The following is a 17,568-nucleotide window of genomic DNA, read 5'->3' as shown; positions in this document are numbered from 1 at the left end:
CTGGTTTCAAGATAAATAAATAAAGTATTTTTATGATATAGCAAAAGCAATGAGTTAAAATATATCAAGGGAAAACTATCTTAACTATCTTAATAGAAACAAAAATACAAAACATCTAGAAATTAATAAAAATGTAGGATTGATATGTAGAAACTTTTTCAAAAACATAGAGGAAAATAATTTCCCAACTTAATTTATAATTTTTTTTTTTTTCGGTATGCGGGCCTCTCACTGTTGCGGCCTCTCCCGTTGCGGAGCACAGGCTCCGGACGCGCAGGCTCAGCGGCCATGGCTCACGGGCCCAGCCGCTCTGCGGCATGTGGGATCTTCCCGGACCGGGCCACGAACCCGTGTCCCCTGCATCGGCAGATGGACTCTCAACCACTGCGCCACCAGGAAGCCCTATTTTATAATTTTAATGCAAACTCCATCAAAATCTTTACGGTTGACAAGGCAAATTTAGAATGATGACATTTCAAACCAGTAGGGAAAAGATGGACTATTGGTTATTGATTTAGTGCTATTTATAGTCATTTAGAAAATATAAAGTTGAATCCCTACCTCACACCTTACACCAAAATAAATTTGATAGATTAAAATCTAAATGTGAAAAAGGAAACCATAAAAGCAGTGGAGAAAATGTGTTGATAAATAATTATATGGTCTGGTGTGGAATTTTGAGTATCTTTATTTTTCTATTTATACTTTCTGTTTTCTTTCTTCCTAGAGTGAATATGTATTAAAAAGTGATTGTGTGATATAAAAAACATTTTTTCCTATGTAGAGCACTTAGGCCAACAAGAAATTATGGGACAAGGGAAGTGATTCTTTTTTTCTTCAGGTCCAAGCAAAGCCCAGGTTTGGTTCATCTGACATATTGGATAATATTAGTTGTCCTTGTTTAATCTTTTTTACTCACATAGTTTTTTCTATGTTGTGATGGATGAAATAATCATATATTCTCCTTTTCCGAATCATAAGGCACGGGGTCTCCCAGAAGGAGTGGTGATTGATGACAATAGGAAGCCAACATGCTATCAATATAACCAGAATATCCATGCTGTTGCTGAAAAGGAGTCAATGAAACAATTCTCTTCTTAAAGTGGTTGTTTCTTTAAAAGTCACTTTAATTACATTTTAAAATATGTGCACACTTTTATTAACAGACATTACAAAAATTCTCTGTTTACTATTTATTGACTACTGGCTGCTAGTTGTTTTCATTAGTTGTACGAATACTAGGGTGAAATAAAGAGCATTATTTATGGCTATCCTCACTGGAAGATGTAATGTTTTAAAAAATGAAGTGTGCTTTTTACATTTTTCCACATCAAATGATTTTTTTCTTTTTCTTTTTTTGGTTGTTGCTTTTCTATTTTATTCATAACAAAGGCAAGTTTCCCTCCCAAACCCAGAGATCAGTGATAGAAAAATAACAAAGGAAAAAATCCCCAATCCATATAATAAAAACCTGGGAGTGCAGGTTAGGGGGGGTGTGTTGTGGAGGAGGGGAGGGATGGATGGATAACCAGCCACAGAGGATTAGGTGGAGGTTTGGTACCTGCTGACGTTGTCCAGCACCCGTCATCCTCTCAGCATGTTGGCCTTCTGGGTCTTCATCAGCAGGACCATAGCAAGTGGCATTCAGTACAAGCGCTGGTGTTCCTGGAGCCCGTGAACAGATACTGGGTTTTTGTTTTGTCGACTGGAAAAAACGCACAACTTAAAAGTTGAGAATTATATTTTATTCGGGGACATTACTGAGGACTATAGTCCGGGAAGGCAACCTCTCAGATAACTCTGAGGGACTGATCCAAAGAGGTAAGGGAGGAACAAGAATATATAGGAGTTTTTGCTGGGAAAAAAGAAAAATCATGTAGTCGAACATCAAAAGATTACTGCTAATCACAAAAAGACAGACTTCTCAAGTTAATGATTTTAGTGCTTTTCTATGTATGGGAAGAGTCAAGAGTCTGGGCTCATTGAAATTATTCCTTTGGTAAGCATCTTAACTATCAAGGGCCAGTATCCTGTTTTCTCCATCCTGAATTCCCCCAAGGGTGCACCTACCCTGGCGTCTGCAGTGGCTGATGGCTGGATAGCGGACAACATTCATCTGTTGTTTACTGGAATGGCAGACAACATTCTTTGTTAACTGAAACAGCAGCATTTTTTAAAATCCACAGTGTCCTTTTGTTTTTCTGCTGACACCTAGCACTTTATTAGTGGGGAGCCTTGGTCTGGGAGAGGGGAGGCTGGAATGGATACCTAGCACCTATCTAGGCCCATTTTCCTGGACATCAGGTGTTATCTCCATGCAAGTTTGGAGGAAACACCCTTAGAGATGAAATCCCCAGAGGACAGCGCTGTGACTGCCAAGCAGCAGGGGTTGGAGGAGCATCCTGGGCACAGCTGGGTCCTTGGGATGACAGGGCTTCAACGTTGGGCTCCATGTCCATGGTTAGAAAGCAGTGGCTGTACCTGTGCACAGGCACATTGTTGGGACCCACCAGGAACTTCTCCAAGTTCCAGGCCACGTCACTGCAGCACACTGAAGACCAGGTGAAGTACTTGGGGCCAGTCATGAGTGCAGGGACGTTGTCATTGGACGCCGGCAGAGTCTCAGGAAAGAAGGCAAGCGCGAGTGTGCCCACGTGCCATTCATGTTGCCTGAAGCTGGGCTGGAACCTGCTGCCAGGACAGATTTGGAGTTCAGGATCACTTTGTTCTTGGAGTTTTCCTGATGCCTGAAGTGGTTGCCCGGGAAGCTTAGCACTATGTGTATCAGAATAATTTAGGGGGACTTGTTGAAATGTGGATCAGTTGTATCTTTATTCACTCCGAAATTTGAATACCACTTGAGACCCTTTTTTTTTTTCTGAATGCCTGTAGAAATTCACAGTTGATTACACCCATTTTGGTATTTTATTATACTGCTTTTCATTGTTACTTAATTGTTGGATGTGCCTTTGAGGTCCCTATAGTTTTGTTCCACACCTACATTGCCTAAATATTTCAAAGCTGGAGTAAATCCAAATTAAAAAAAAAAAAAGAGTTCTACACCTATGAATTTTAAAAAATACACAAAACCCTTGAATTTAAAACAATACACAAAAACCTGACTAGTGATCATTAAGTGCTTGGATCATGACTGTATTCTATTAAAATATAATTCCTACATATAACTGGAAATAAGATTGTTATTTCAGCCTTAGAAGAATGATAGAGTGAAACTTTTGATTACATATGTAAATATGTAAAAAGTCTTCCTACTAACAAGACTTTTTTTCTCCCCAGCTATTAAGGTAACCATGAAGAAAATTATCATCAATACACGGCGCTCTTTTGTAAACATTCCCAATGTGATTGTACCAGATATTGAAAAGGAAATAAGAAGGATGGAAAATGGAGCATGCAGGTAAATGCATCTTTTTTCTTTTTTTTTTTTTTTTTTTTTTTTTTTTTTCTGGCTGTGTTGGGTCTTCGTTGCTGCGTGCAGGCTTTCTCTAGTTGCAGCGAGCAGGGGCTACTCTTCGTTGTGGTGCACGGGCTTTTTCATTGTGGTGGCTTCTCTTTGTGTGGAGCACAGGCTCTAGTTGCACGGGCTTCAGTAGTTGTGGCACACAGGCTCAGTTGTTGTGGCTCACGGGCTTAGTTGCTCCGCGGCATGTGGGATCTTCCTGGACCAGGGATCGAACCTGTGTCCCCTTCATTGGCAGGTGGATTCTTAACCACTGCACCACCAGGGAAGTCCCTATGTATTTTAATACTAGCCAAAGTTCTTCAATTTAACTAAGCTTAATTTCAGTTTAACTTTTAATTTGAAACCTTGAACTTTGTACTTTATTTAATTTAGTGAATTTATTTATTTTTAGGACAGCCTTACTTATCTAACAAATGAACATAGATATTATTGTGGTGCTTCTTTAGATGCACCTTTGCCAAATATTTCCTTAGTCACTGGCAAGACCTTTCCTCATGGGACATTTCACATCTAAAGAGATAACATTACCATAGAGAAATGTGAAAAAAAATACAAAGTGTGAAATGCTAACGTGTTTTAAAAGTATAATTTAAAATGGCCACCCTATAAATGAATAGAATTTGTATAAATGTGGTTGAATTTACTTTTAGTGGAAGGAAATGTTATTACAGGTTCAGAAAACTGTATAACATGACCTGAAGTACAGATATCATACTTTCGATTTGATAAATATTAACTAATCAATGCATCAAACAATACAAATATGGAAGACCTAGAAAGTAGTTTCTTAATTACATGTATTTTACTGGATTGTGCATATACTCTATCTAATTCTGTGTACTCTGAACAGTTCTCATCTCACTCTTATTAAAAACTGTTGTCTGTGTTCGTTTGAGAGAGAAAGAGAAGAGATGAGAAATGAGACATGTTGTTCCCCCACAATGGTTTAAAGCACTGATCTAATTAATCTCTGTCTCCTATTGAATCATAGCTCCTTTTCTGATGATGATGACAGTGCCTCTATATTTGAAGAATCAGAGAGTGAAAACACTCATGCAACGGATTCCTTTAGAAGTAGTAGACATGGAAGGGAACAGCCATCACAGAGGTGAGCAGTATCATCTATCCCTCCACATCAGTTTTTAAACTATTATTTAGATGAAAGAAAGGTGTTCTACTCTTCCACTCAGTGGGCTTGGCCAACACTCCTGCTACCCAGCTACTCTGCAGGATCTCGGGAGTAAATTGCTACTTCTGTTCCTTACCCTCTTCTTCTCTTGGGAAACTGCCACTGCCTGATGATAATTCGTGCATGGGGCTCCAAGCCGTGAACACTTGCTGATCATTTTCCCTGAGACCCGTGTCTGTCCCTTAGGAAACCTCATGCCTGAGTCCTCTCTGATTTCCTCCTTCTTTCTGATCCTTCTTCCAAGCAATTATATGTGAGAGGGTTTAGCTGTCATTCTCTAAAATGCTCTCTCCCATTCAATCCTCCTTTCAGGGAAGCAGAGCACTAGGGTGAGTAACGAGACGAGAAAAGCTAAAAAGTCCTTAGGGAAAAAAGCACTTGTGGAAACTTCAAACGTGTGACCCTGAGAGTGTGGAAGGAGTGCGGTATTGGTGTGCATCAGGGGTTCCCATCCTGTCAAACATATTTACTTCTACTTTGCTTTTTTTCCCTCTTTTTTTTTCCCCTCCTGTTTCTTTTCTCACTGACCACCTTCAGCTTTCATACTGTTTTCATTTGTCTTGTCCTCCCTTCCTATCTTCCCGGACAATCTAAGTCTTAATCGCTTTCTGGGAATTAGTAGCATCCAAACTGGCTTACTCAGGGTGTGGAGGATGGTAATGTGATGCACTGTGAGCATTGATTAATAAACATTTATTAATTACTTTGGTTCATGGCCCTGATATTCAGAAACTCATGCTTCGTGGAGACTCTATATTTTCAAAAATTATCTAGGCATTAGTTAGTAATGGGTAGAACCTGAAAAGAATTTGTACTTTAAGACTTTTTATTTACTATGGACATTACACACATGGTGACTATTACGATTTCACTGTGCTTTTTCATTTCCCAGGGAGCAGTACTTGCCTGGAGCCATTGCACTTTTCAATGTTAACAACAGCAGCAATAAAGAGCAGTAAGTACATTGACAATAGTAAACCAAACCTTTGTTTTTAAAGAAAGACAGTAAAAAGGTAGAAATACATGTGAATGTGTTATACTGCAGATATTGATTAGGCAAACTCTATCTAATCCAATGGCAAAGTTTTTCCATTATTTTGTCATTTGGTTATTTCCTCCTGAAAAATGGAGCTACTCATGTTACAAGTAATGCGTATGTACGTATGTATGTATTTGAATACGTGTAGAAAAACCATGTCTATAGCATATATGAAATTGCCCCACCATGTGGTCAGGGTTAGGGTGGCTGACAAAATAAATAAAACATCATTAATCCTTCCCATTCTGAGCCAATGTGTCTTAGGTCAAGTTTCCCAGGAGACAGTCTCTGAGAAAGAGCTTTGTATACAGAGCTTTATTGGGAGTGCTCTCAGAAATGATACCTAGAAGGGAGTTAGGGGAGTAGGATTGGGTAGAGGGAGAAGTTGAACTTCAGAGAATAGAGTTGATGTGCGATGTGATGCTATGGGGAAGGGATGGCCCTTCAGAGTTCTTCCATAGTTAGGCAATAGGACTGGGCTTTGTACCCATGCACGGTCATTGTATGAGGACTGCCTCTAGGAAGGGGTGCATAATTTTGAGCACGGTGGCTTCCTTCAGCCAAGGCCAGCCAAGGGAGAGGGAAACTATGAGCTGGCAGCAACCCAAACTGGATAGTGGCACTGGTCAAAGCCCTGAGGCAAAAAAGCAAATTAGTATCCGTAATATATATTGATTCAAGTCGAGATTATTTGATGCCCTTTCCATGGTGTAATTAACTTGCCATCAAATGACTGATTGCTTTCCTCAAGTAATGGTGCTCTTTTAGAGTCATAGCATTAGTCTTTGTACCTGGAAGACTGGACATTCAGCAATAGCAGCAGTTAAATCGCCTGGGTGAACGGGACCTCATGTGTTGGGCCCATGTATAGTCTCCATCTCTGCCACCATGGTTGCTCCATTCACATCCACGTCGTGCCAGCACTGGGGATGCCAGTGACAGAGGTTGTGTTTGTCAGCAGGCTGATTTATTCTGTCTACTTGGTTGTTCTTTTCTTTTCCATGGCATCTGCTGTCTGATGGGCATTAATATGGGATACAAAGGTTTTAAAACCTTGTGCTCATGCTCATAAGGTCCATTCAGTCTGCCTATTCTCCAGAATTATTTTTCCCGATCTTGCAATATTTTTTCATCAGGTCCCTGACCAACCACCCAATGCATTGTGACTGCCCATGAATCCTTGTATATTCTTTTTTTTTTAAAAAAAATAATAAATTTATTTATTTATTTTTGGCTGCCGTTGGGTCTTCGTTGCTGCTTGTGGGCTTTCTCTAGTTGCAGAGAGCGGGGGCTACTCTTTGTTGCAGTGCACGGTCTTCTCATTGCGGTGGCTACTCTTGTGGCAGAGCACGGGCTCTAGAGCGCAGGCTCAGTAGCTATGGCTCATGGGCTTAGTTGCTCCGCGGTGTGTGGGATCTTCCCAGACCAGGGCTCGAACCCGTGTTCCCTGAATGGGCAGGTGGATTCTTAACCACTGTGCCACCAGGGAGGTCCGCCTTGTATATTCTTAATTTGGGCCACTGCTTTTTCCCCACAAAGTAGATGATTGTGCACTGCTTAAAGCTGTGCTATTGGTAAGATTAACTTCACTATCTTTTAAGGCCACCTCTAGGTAAGGCTGTATTGTAGGCAACAGCTCATTTTGGCTTGCATCCAGATGCTAAGCTGGTCCACCCACAGATTGTGCTCCATCAGTTGTTCCTATAAGCCCAATGTATGGCCATGGGTCGGGGGGGAGGAATAGCCTTGACGCAGCAGTGGTAGACGACATGGGGCGAGGGTGCCGAGCCACCTGCTCAGTCCCAAGTACATCACCTTATCATGTGATAGGTTGCAATACAACCTTATGACTTGTTAGTTCTGGCAGGATCCAGCTCATGGTCAGCAGTCATCTTCCATCCCATGGTTAGATAATCCTCTTTCAGGACCCAACTAACATAATGTCATTGATATAGATATAGTGGACCAATGTGATACCCTGAGGAATGTCCAGATGGTCCAGGTCCCTCTAGATTATGTCATGACAGTGGGAGGGAGAGTTAACATAGCCCTGGAAAATAGTGTAAATACATACTGTTTTCCATCTCATGTGAATATGAACTGTTTCTGACCCTCTTCCCCGATAGTGGTTCAAAATAACACATTCACCATGATTGACCCAGAACCTTAGGAATATGGTACTGATTGGGTGAGTGTATTGTTTTTCACATCTGCCACAGTGACTACAATTGGAACTACTATTTGGTTGATTTTGCAGTAGTCTGCTGCCATCCACCAGGATCCATTTGGTTTTTCTTTTTTTTTTGCGGTACGCGGGCGTCTCACTGTTGTGGCCTCTCCCGTTGCGGAGCACAGGCTCCGGACGCGCAGTCTCAGCGGCCATGGCTCACGGGCCCAGCTGCTCCGCGGCATGTGGTATCTTCCCGGACCGGGGCACGAACCCGTGTTCCCTGCATCGGCAGGAAGACTCTCAACCACTGCGCCACCAGGGAAGCCCTCCATTTGGTTTTAACAGGGGCCAGACATTGAATTAAACGGGGTGTGATGGAGAAGCACCACCCCTGCATGCATTGGGTCTTTAAGGATTGCATTTCCTTTCCTGTCCAGGTTGCAATATTGCTTTTTGCCAGCAGGTAGGAGGCAGCTTCAGGGCTTCCACTTGGTCCTCCCCACTATGTTAGCTCTTATTCCACAAGCCAAGGAACTAGTGGAGATGAGGAGATGATTGTCATTCTGCCAATGACCAAATAAATGCATTCCATGTTTACATGGAGGAACTGGACAAATGACCACAAGGGGGCATCCTTAGACCCAGTGGAGGCCCCACAAATTACTACCAAACCACCATATGTCCCTCACTTTAATGGGGGTGGGGCATGATGATGCTTTAGTCCCTGGGTCTCAATATCAACTTGGGTCCTGTGCGAAAATGGCCTTTAATGTATGTAGGTATTCTTTTTTACCCCCAGTGTACAGTTACTTAAGTAAATGATCATTGATTTTCTTTGGAGGAAAGACTGGGGAAATCATTACTGAATATACTTGTCATGGTGTTGCAGAGTCCTTCTTCATGGAGACTGGGCTTCTCCTCTGACTGGTGGTTTCATTTCTGAGAGCTAGCTCAGGTTTAGAAACTATTCAAGTGGTTGTGACTTTTTATTGGGGTACGTTGCCCTTAACCTCCTGAGCGTCCATTCCCAATTTGTTTTTTATTATAAATGTAAAACAGTACCCTAACAAGTCAACAAGATGCCCATCTATCTAGGAATACAGTATTCTGTTAACCTCTTCCATAGCGCTCTGTGGGTGAAGACCCTGGCTACTATGCTCACCTTACTGATAATTAAAATTATCAGACCTGTTTCTCTTCTGATGGGTAAGCACTGCCACTGGTCTCTGTGATTTCTAGATCCTGCCATCCCTATTGCTCTCAGGGAAGTCTAGTTCTGTACCCAGTTCAGCATCTCTCACTCTCAGCCCTGGTCTACAGAGGACAGCACCAATGAGCTTCTCAGTAATGCTGGTGCCCCTCTCACCAGCACATTCCCTGTCATTTTTATACCCTCTGAGCCCTCTTAGGGAACATAATCAGTTGGTGGGCTATTTTTCTTACTTAGTATATCCATTTTAGCCTACCACTTCTCTGAATCTTTCTGATACCTTCCTCCACCATGTGCCATGGCATTTTATAAATTATATTTCACTTAGTTTGAGCTGTCACCTTTTCTGAGCTTCTAAGAGCCATCCAAGAAGTGTGCCAGCACCATCTCCCAGGGCCTATGTTAGGGTGTTAAATCTTGTATCATAGGAATGTAACTCCCATAGCAGTAAACTCCACCGTATCTAACTTTATGTTCTGTTTCTATTTGTACATGACAACCTTAGGTGCCAAGCCCCATCTCCTTGTCAATTTTATCTCCTATTTCTCCTTAGTAGCAGCTTTCCACTTATGCTGGGCCACTCCTACCCAGACTAAGTTCATTTGTATATTTGCACCTGAAAATCTCCCTCCCTTTAACATCCTTCTCTTCTTCTTAACCTCTCCAACTCTTACCCATACTCTGAGGCCTAGGTTTAGACCTACTTCCCTTTAACAGCCTTCTCTGACTATCCCAGTGGTAACGAGATGCCTGATCACTCATGTCTGAATAATACATTTTCCCAAGATATCTGAGCCAACAATGACAGCCTACTATGACATTAGCTCTGTCTGACTCCAGAAGCCATTCTTCTGCTGATAGAGAAAGCCAACTGCAGAAAGAGCCCGCTAATCCCATATTCTCCACTCAAGAAGAAATTGTAATTCAAGAAGTAACTCTGTTACCACAGAGCTTTTTGTCTGCTCATAAAACATTGCTTCAGTCAGGATTACCCCTCTAAAGAAAACTGATGGCATTTTCTTGAAATTCTCAAAACTCTTATTCAAGTATAAATACAAGTGACATCAAGAAGCTTAAATTTTAAGTACCCATTTTTTGGATATACATTGAGACTTTGAAAGTACACTTTTGGGGGCTCTTGTTTCTTAAATTTCCCTCCCTGGGTTTATGCCTTTATCCACCTCCATTTTCTCCAATTTTCCACATGCACTAATTCCCAGGAATTTTATTTGTTTATTGTTGGGGTGCATGTCTATTTCTTGTTGAACCCACCATTAGGAGATCAGATTTCTGGTCTCTGAGCACAGGGGCAGGTCTTTGAACACAAAGCCCAGAATTCTTGCCCAGTGGAGAGGAAGGTAAACAAGAATGGAGGTGAGAATGTAATTTGATTATGTGATATATTGGTTTCTTTCTATAGAGAACCAAAAGAAAAAAAGAAAAAGAAAAAAGAAAAGAAGAGGTAAGTAAGACTTTGGCATGAATAACCCCACATTTTTCTATCCATAACATTTTTGTATTTTACCAACTACATCTCTCACTTCTTCAGCAAGCCAGATGATAAAAATAAAAATAAAAAGGACCCAGAAAAGGAAAAGAAGAAAGAAAAGGACAAAGACAAGAAAAAGAAAGAGGAGAAAGGCAAAGACAAGAAAGAAGAGTAAGTATTTTTACTGGCATTGAAATTAGGAATAAATTTGTGATGGGTTTAGGGTACAGGGATAATTTCCCACATGTTTATAGTAAAGAGGCCCGGTGTAAAGACTAAATAAATTGTTATCAAATGTGAATTTAATTTTTTTCAAATTTCCTTAACATTAGCAATGGTAGCCTTACTTTTCTCATCAAGAATTTTCGGCATCATGGTTAATTTCCTTCCTTAAGCACTGGTGAAGATAAACTTACCACTGGGACAGATTTAGGATCCAAAGAAAATTGCGTTTCTAGGATCTTACCATCAATATTTTTGGCCGAAATAAAAATTTAATAATTTCATTAACATTTTTGAGTCATAAATACTGTATGGCAAATAATCCAAAGTAAAGTAGTCTCATTGCAAAAGCCACTCCTAATTTTGAGAGCAGTATGAATGCTGTCAAAACATTAGCTATTTGAAAGAAACTTTTTAAAACATTTGAGAGTTAGAGTTTCACAAGGTTAAGGCTGAGTGATATTTTCAGAGCTATCTTTTTGCTTTTTATTAAAGAAAATATTGTCTTCTAAACTTACTCAAAGAAAACTCTTTACTTATTTGTGCCTGTTAGAAATGTGTTGACGTTGTATAAAAGAAAAAATCCTTAAAAATATAAATTTGATACCAGAAAGTTTTTAAAAATGTCCATTTGATCATATAGTTCCTTCCTTCTTTGTTTTGCCCTCTATTGCCTCTCAATTCCTCATACACACTTAAGAACAAGCACTTTTTATTAGATTGTGTTATATTCTTCTCTCCATACAGATGAGAAAGAAGCCATGAGTTCCCCCACACAATGTGGTCCCCAGTTGTTTTGTTACCTGGTAGGGGGAGTGGGAAAATCATCATTGTCTCACCAACCATTGCCTACCCAAGGGGTCTGTGGGATATCCAGAGTTCGGCATGATCTATGCCATTGTTCTCTCTCAGTAGCCGGAGTGATAGAAGTGTCTGCAGCATCACAGTAAAACAAGGGCTTCAATAAAAGTCTAAAGTATGGTTTAATGTAAGACTAGTAATTTAACTATCTATCCACCCCTCCCTAACCAGTTTCTTATGACTAATGCACTTATGCCAAGCTAGTCTTCCCACTGTGGAGTGAGCTTCTTCAGCTTATTTCTAATTCATCAGTTGTGGGTGGCGGGCATCACCATATTTGATATTTGAAATAAAAAGATTCTTGTTTCTTGGTAACCTTCCCCTTTATTTCCAATTGCTGCTAGGGAGAAGAAGAAGGAAGTCATGGTTATTGATCCCTCAGGAAGCACATATTACAACTGGCTGTTTTGCATCACCTTACCTGTCATGTACAACTGGACCATGATTATTGCAAGGTGTCTATATATTTTTGTGGATCTCAAACCACTTCTAGTTTCCAAGTTAACTGACTTAACAGTTTGGCCTAGAGCTCTTTAGGACGTACCTCCTTTCTCCACCACAGGTTGTGAAGAGAGGTTACATCATTCTCGATGTGTTTTCCTAAGAGCAAGAGTAGCTGCTTTGGTTCCCAATATCCTTGGAAATCCAGTACTGGGATGGGGTGGGGTGGGGATACTTTCAAACTTTTGATTGCTCAATCATTTAATTAGAACTTTGGGAGAAACTTTATTTTCTTTGGCCTGCAAGAAAACAATTTTGCCAAGACTGGAAAAAGATCAAGGATCTAGGTTTTATAGAGCAAGATGTGTTTCCCAAGGGATATCTATGGTTCCTTGTCTTTTAGACAGTAAACATCTCAGCCATCCAGGACGAAGCATGATTTCCCAAGGCATTTTGGGTACAAATAGTCAACATGAACCTGGCTATCAATGTGTATCACCCAAAAATACTTTGACGTTAGCTTGAAGTCATTTATTCTCATTTGATGTTTTCACAAAGCTGACTAGCATAATGGAAAGAATGTTGAAATTCAGAAGTGTGAGAAAACTAAATCCAACCCTCAGATTTGGGAATAGATTTGGGAAAACCATGGTTGATTAAATGGACTCCAAGGACCCCTCCTCGCCTTAGTGTGTTATACTTCTCATCGTGATAAAAATTATACAAAGAGGACTTTTACTTAAATTGGTCCCATTTCATTTTATTTATACAAGGTTTTCTTTTACAGAGCATGTTTTGATGAACTTCAGTCTGATTACCTAGAATATTGGATCATTCTTGATTACTTATCAGATATAGTCTATCTTCTCGATATGTTTGTACGAACAAGGACAGGTAAATATGTTCAGTTTTGGATATTTTGCAATTTCATGCTTTTATCTCTATGTATAACTTGAAATTTCTTTTTTTTTTTTTTTTTGTGGTACGCGGGCCTCTCACTGTTGTGGCCTCTCCCGTTGCGGAGCACAGGCTCCGGATGCGCAGGCTCAGCGGCCATGGCTCACGGGCCCAGCCGCTCCGCGGTATGTGGGATCTTCCTGGACCGCGGCACAAACCCGTGTCCCCTGCATCGGCAGGTGGACTCTCAACCACTGCGCCACCAGGGAAGCCCAACTTGAAAATTCTTAATTCAAGTATTCTTCAAAAAAAAAAAAAGACTCACAAAAATTTTTTTTAGAGGAAAAAGCACTCTTGAAAGCAAGAGTACCATATACCCACCCACAGGCTTAGGCCACTCCAGCTGATTCAGAAGGATGTTACTAGGCAACCTTCTGGATGTGGATTGATGGCTTTCCTCCATTTTTCTGTTCACTGGGTTTATACCAGCAGAGAGGAATAGAGAGAGAGAACAGAAATAGTCTGCCAGTTCTGTGGGGAAAGGGTAATTGCTACCTAACAGAGATACCTTGAAGAGGCATGGGGGAAAATGTCATTGTACTCAGCAGAGCTGTACTCGAAATTTTATAAAAAACAGGATGTACATCCTTAATTCAACTTTGTGGTCCGTGGTGAGGCATTATTGACCAATAATCTGGGCAGGATCTGATAGCTTCCGACTTTAAGTATTCTTGTTAAGTAGGTATAAGCTCATTTTCTATACTACCACATGCAAAGGTAACCTGTGTACGCAGAGTATTGCTTTTAAGAATCATTATGTAAAATAAAGACATTCTCTAATATCAGTGCACTGGAGCAATGCTTCAGTTCAGTTCTATGCACAGCTCTGGTAACCAGGATAGGAAGAGAAACAAATTTTTCCCTAGTGAAATATATCACGGTACTGAAATTCTGGGTTTAACGCACAAGGTGCATGGTAGCAGCTTAGTAGAAAGGAAAATCCCAGATGTCTAAGGAAGCCTGGGAGGGGCAAGAAAGAGAAGTGAAAGCCTGAAAGTGAAGCCTCAAAGGACATATGCTTCACATTGAAGGGGCAAGGCAAGAATATGCACAATAGTCAAGCAGCAAGGAGGTACCCAAGCTTCAAGGGTGGGGCTGGGATTCTGACAAAAGAGTGGCATGAGGAATTAAGCACAGTGCTAGAAAAAGAAAACTTTCCAGGAACACTGTTCATAAAAGGCGTAGCTTTACCTGGACAAGACGCTGAATCTAGAGAGGTCTGTATATATACCTTGTATATATACATTGCATATAATCTCTCACTTCTGTGCTTACAAAGTTTTACTTTTTATTTCTGCAAAAGAACATTTTCCACAGCCATATGTTGATCAGTACTCATATCTTATTACATTGCTAAAAACATATTTATTGGAATGAACTCTTGTTTGGAACTCAATGACGTTTGTTGAGAGTTACTTTAGAAAAATTTACAGTGGCATGAAAAGGAAAAAACATTACTCTTTTTTTTTTTTCTATTTTAGGTTACCTAGAACAAGGACTACTGGTGAAGGAAGAGCTTAAACTCATAGAGAAATATAAATCAAACTTTCAGTTTAAACTTGATGTTGTATCAGTGATACCAACGGATCTGCTGTATTTTAATCTGGGCTGGAACTATCCAGAAATTAGACTAAACAGACTGTTAAGGATCTCTCGAATGTTTGAGTTCTTCCAGAGAACAGAAACAAGGACAAACTACCCGAACATCTTCAGGATTTCTAACCTTGTTATGTATATTGTCATTATCATCCATTGGAATGCGTGCGTGTACTTCTCTATTTCCAAAGCTGTTGGATTTGGAAATGATACCTGGGTCTATCCTGATGTTAACGATCCTGAATTTGGCCGTTTGGCTAGAAAATATGTATACAGCCTTTACTGGTCTACACTGACTTTGACCACCATTGGTGAAACACCACCTCCTGTGAGGGATTCTGAGTATATCTTTGTGGTGGCTGATTTCCTGATTGGAGTGTTAATTTTTGCCACCATTGTTGGTAACATAGGTTCTATGATTTCCAACATGAATGCAGCCAGAGCAGAATTTCAAGCAAGAATTGATGCGATCAAGCAATACATGCATTTTCGAAATGTAAGCAAAGATATGGAAAAGAGAGTTATTAAATGGTTTGACTATCTGTGGACCAACAAGAAAACAGTGGATGAGAAAGAAGTCTTGAAGTATCTACCGGATAAACTAAGAGCGGAGATTGCCATCAACGTTCACTTAGACACGTTAAAAAAGGTGCGCATTTTTGCCGACTGTGAAGCTGGTCTGTTGGTGGAGTTGGTCTTGAAGTTACAGCCCCAAGTCTACAGTCCTGGAGATTACATTTGCAAGAAAGGGGATATTGGACGAGAGATGTACATCATCAAGGAAGGCAAACTCGCCGTGGTGGCAGATGATGGAATCACTCAGTTTGTAGTATTGAGCGATGGCAGCTACTTTGGTGAGATCAGCATCCTTAACATTAAAGGCAGCAAAGCTGGCAATCGAAGAACGGCCAACATTAAAAGTATTGGCTACTCAGATCTGTTCTGTCTCTCCAAAGATGACCTCATGGAAGCTCTAACCGAGTACCCAGATGCCAAGTGTATGCTAGAAGAGAAAGGGAAGCAAATCTTGATGAAAGATGGGCTACTGGACATAAACATTGCAAATGCTGGAAGTGATCCTAAAGATCTCGAAGAGAAGGTCACTCGAATGGAGGGGTCAGTAGACCTCCTGCAAACAAAGTTTGCCCGGATCCTGGCTGAGTATGAGTCGATGCAGCAGAAACTGAAGCAAAGATTAACCAAGGTTGAGCAATTTCTGAAACCACTTATTGACACAGAATTTTCAGCTATTGAAGGATCTGGAGCTGAAAGCGGGCCCACAGACTCTACACAGGACTGAAAAGCTGGTTATTCATATGGACATGCCTCAGGATCCTTCTGGTGATGTGAAGGATCCTTCTGGCACCTGTAAGTTGAAAGAAGAGAATGATTCAGCTGGGAATTTTTCCGTAAGGAAAATATGCGGCATGATCTGGTGATGTGAAGGATCCTTCTGGCACCTGTAAGTTGAAAGAAGAGAATGATTCAGCTGGGAATTTTTCCGTAAGGAAAATATGCTTCGCTGCAGGGCACAAGGCCGTACACTCACTTGTGAGGTACTGTGGCTAAAGAATCATCACACTTAGAATTTTTCACAATGGATAACGTGCAAAGATATAAACCAATTAACTTCTCAGTATTTATATCTTCTGATTTTTTCACATATGCTTTTTTTTTTTTTTTTTTTTGCGGTACGCGGGCCTCTCACTGCTGTGGCCTCTCCCGTTGCAGAGCACAGGCTCCGGACGCGCAGGCTCTGTGGCCATGGCTCATGGGCCCAGCCGCTCCGCGGCACGTGGGATCTTCCAGGACCGGGGCACGAACCCGTGTCCCCTGCATCGGCAGGCGGACTCCCAACCACTGCGCCACCAGGGAAGCCCTATGCTTCTTTTATGTAACACTCTTTATAAAAGTGAACAAGTATCCCTCACTTTCAGGCAATTTATATTGTTAAGGAGCAACTGGGAATTACCGTGTACATCATGTTCAGGATACCACTGAAAAAGAACTAGAATGCAATAAAGTAAAATAAAACCTAAAGCTGTAGTGGATATTATTTATTTGATAATTTAGTAGAGAGTTTAGGATATTTTAGAACTTCTGGGACATTTTAGGGACCTTAATCATTTTACTCTAGGGCTTGGGAAGAATGGTTGAGAAAAACTTCTTACTGATAAAAGCATGACAAATTATATATATATATATATATATATATATATATATGAAATTGAAAATCATAAGTTGTTATAGGAATCTTTTATAATAAATTATTAAGGCCTGACAGCAGTGGCTACTATCTTCTTTCTCTGACTGACCAGCGATAAGAAAAAGAGATAAAGGTAATACTCTTGCTGGGTGATGAACAAAGGAAATTGTTGTTAGAAAAGGAGACCTGAAAGTTCTATGGTCCAGCATGGGCATCATGGGAGCTTCTTAGAAATTCAGAATATCAGGCCCTACCCCAGACCTGCTGTATCAGAATCTGAATTTTAGCAAACCCCTAGGTAATTCATACATTAAAGCTTGAGAAGCACTTAGCTAGAGAACCAGGAAGGAGTTAATGGGAGGATGGTTCTAGAAAAGAAAAGGGAACTATATGACAAGTGTGTGCTCATGGAAGACATTGCTAACCAATTATACAACTCTACTGCTAAACCCAGATGTGGCTCAATAAATTCTTAACACAGATCACTGGAATTGATATCAGATTTCTATACGTGCCTGTAATAATATGACTTAACGTGGCTTCTTGTTAATTTGACATTTCAGATATCTATGTGGACCTCAATCGGTGCATGCCAATGGTAGAATTTATCCTACTCTACCAATAGAATATTTATTTATTTACTTATTTATTTTTATTTTTTGCGGTACGCGGGCCTCTCGCCACCGCGGCGTCTCCCGTTGCGG

The 17,568-nt window shown here is 40.6% G+C and overlaps 1 protein-coding gene across 1 annotated transcript; it reads left to right on the top strand.

Moving 5' to 3' along the window:
* Window positions 1-3,287: 3,287 nt before the first annotated feature.
* CNGA1 (cyclic nucleotide gated channel subunit alpha 1) lies at window positions 3,288-15,958 on the top strand (the record flags this gene model as incomplete). Its single annotated transcript, XM_082837793.1, has 8 exons — window positions 3,288-3,418; window positions 4,476-4,592; window positions 5,566-5,628; window positions 10,513-10,554; window positions 10,642-10,752; window positions 12,009-12,119; window positions 12,893-12,999; window positions 14,544-15,958. Exons 1-8 carry the CDS (start codon window positions 3,312-3,314, stop codon window positions 15,956-15,958), a joined length of 2,073 nt encoding a protein of 690 aa, XP_082693919.1. The 5' UTR covers window positions 3,288-3,311.
* Between the last annotated feature and the right edge of the window lie 1,610 nt (window positions 15,959-17,568).

The sequence above is a fragment of the Leucopleurus acutus genome (genome assembly GCF_964270905.1).
Source record: "Leucopleurus acutus genome assembly, chromosome: 4".
NCBI lineage: Eukaryota > Metazoa > Chordata > Mammalia > Artiodactyla > Delphinidae > Leucopleurus > Leucopleurus acutus.
Note: the sequence above shows the minus strand (reverse complement) of the source record. Positions and strands in the feature narration are given on the sequence as shown.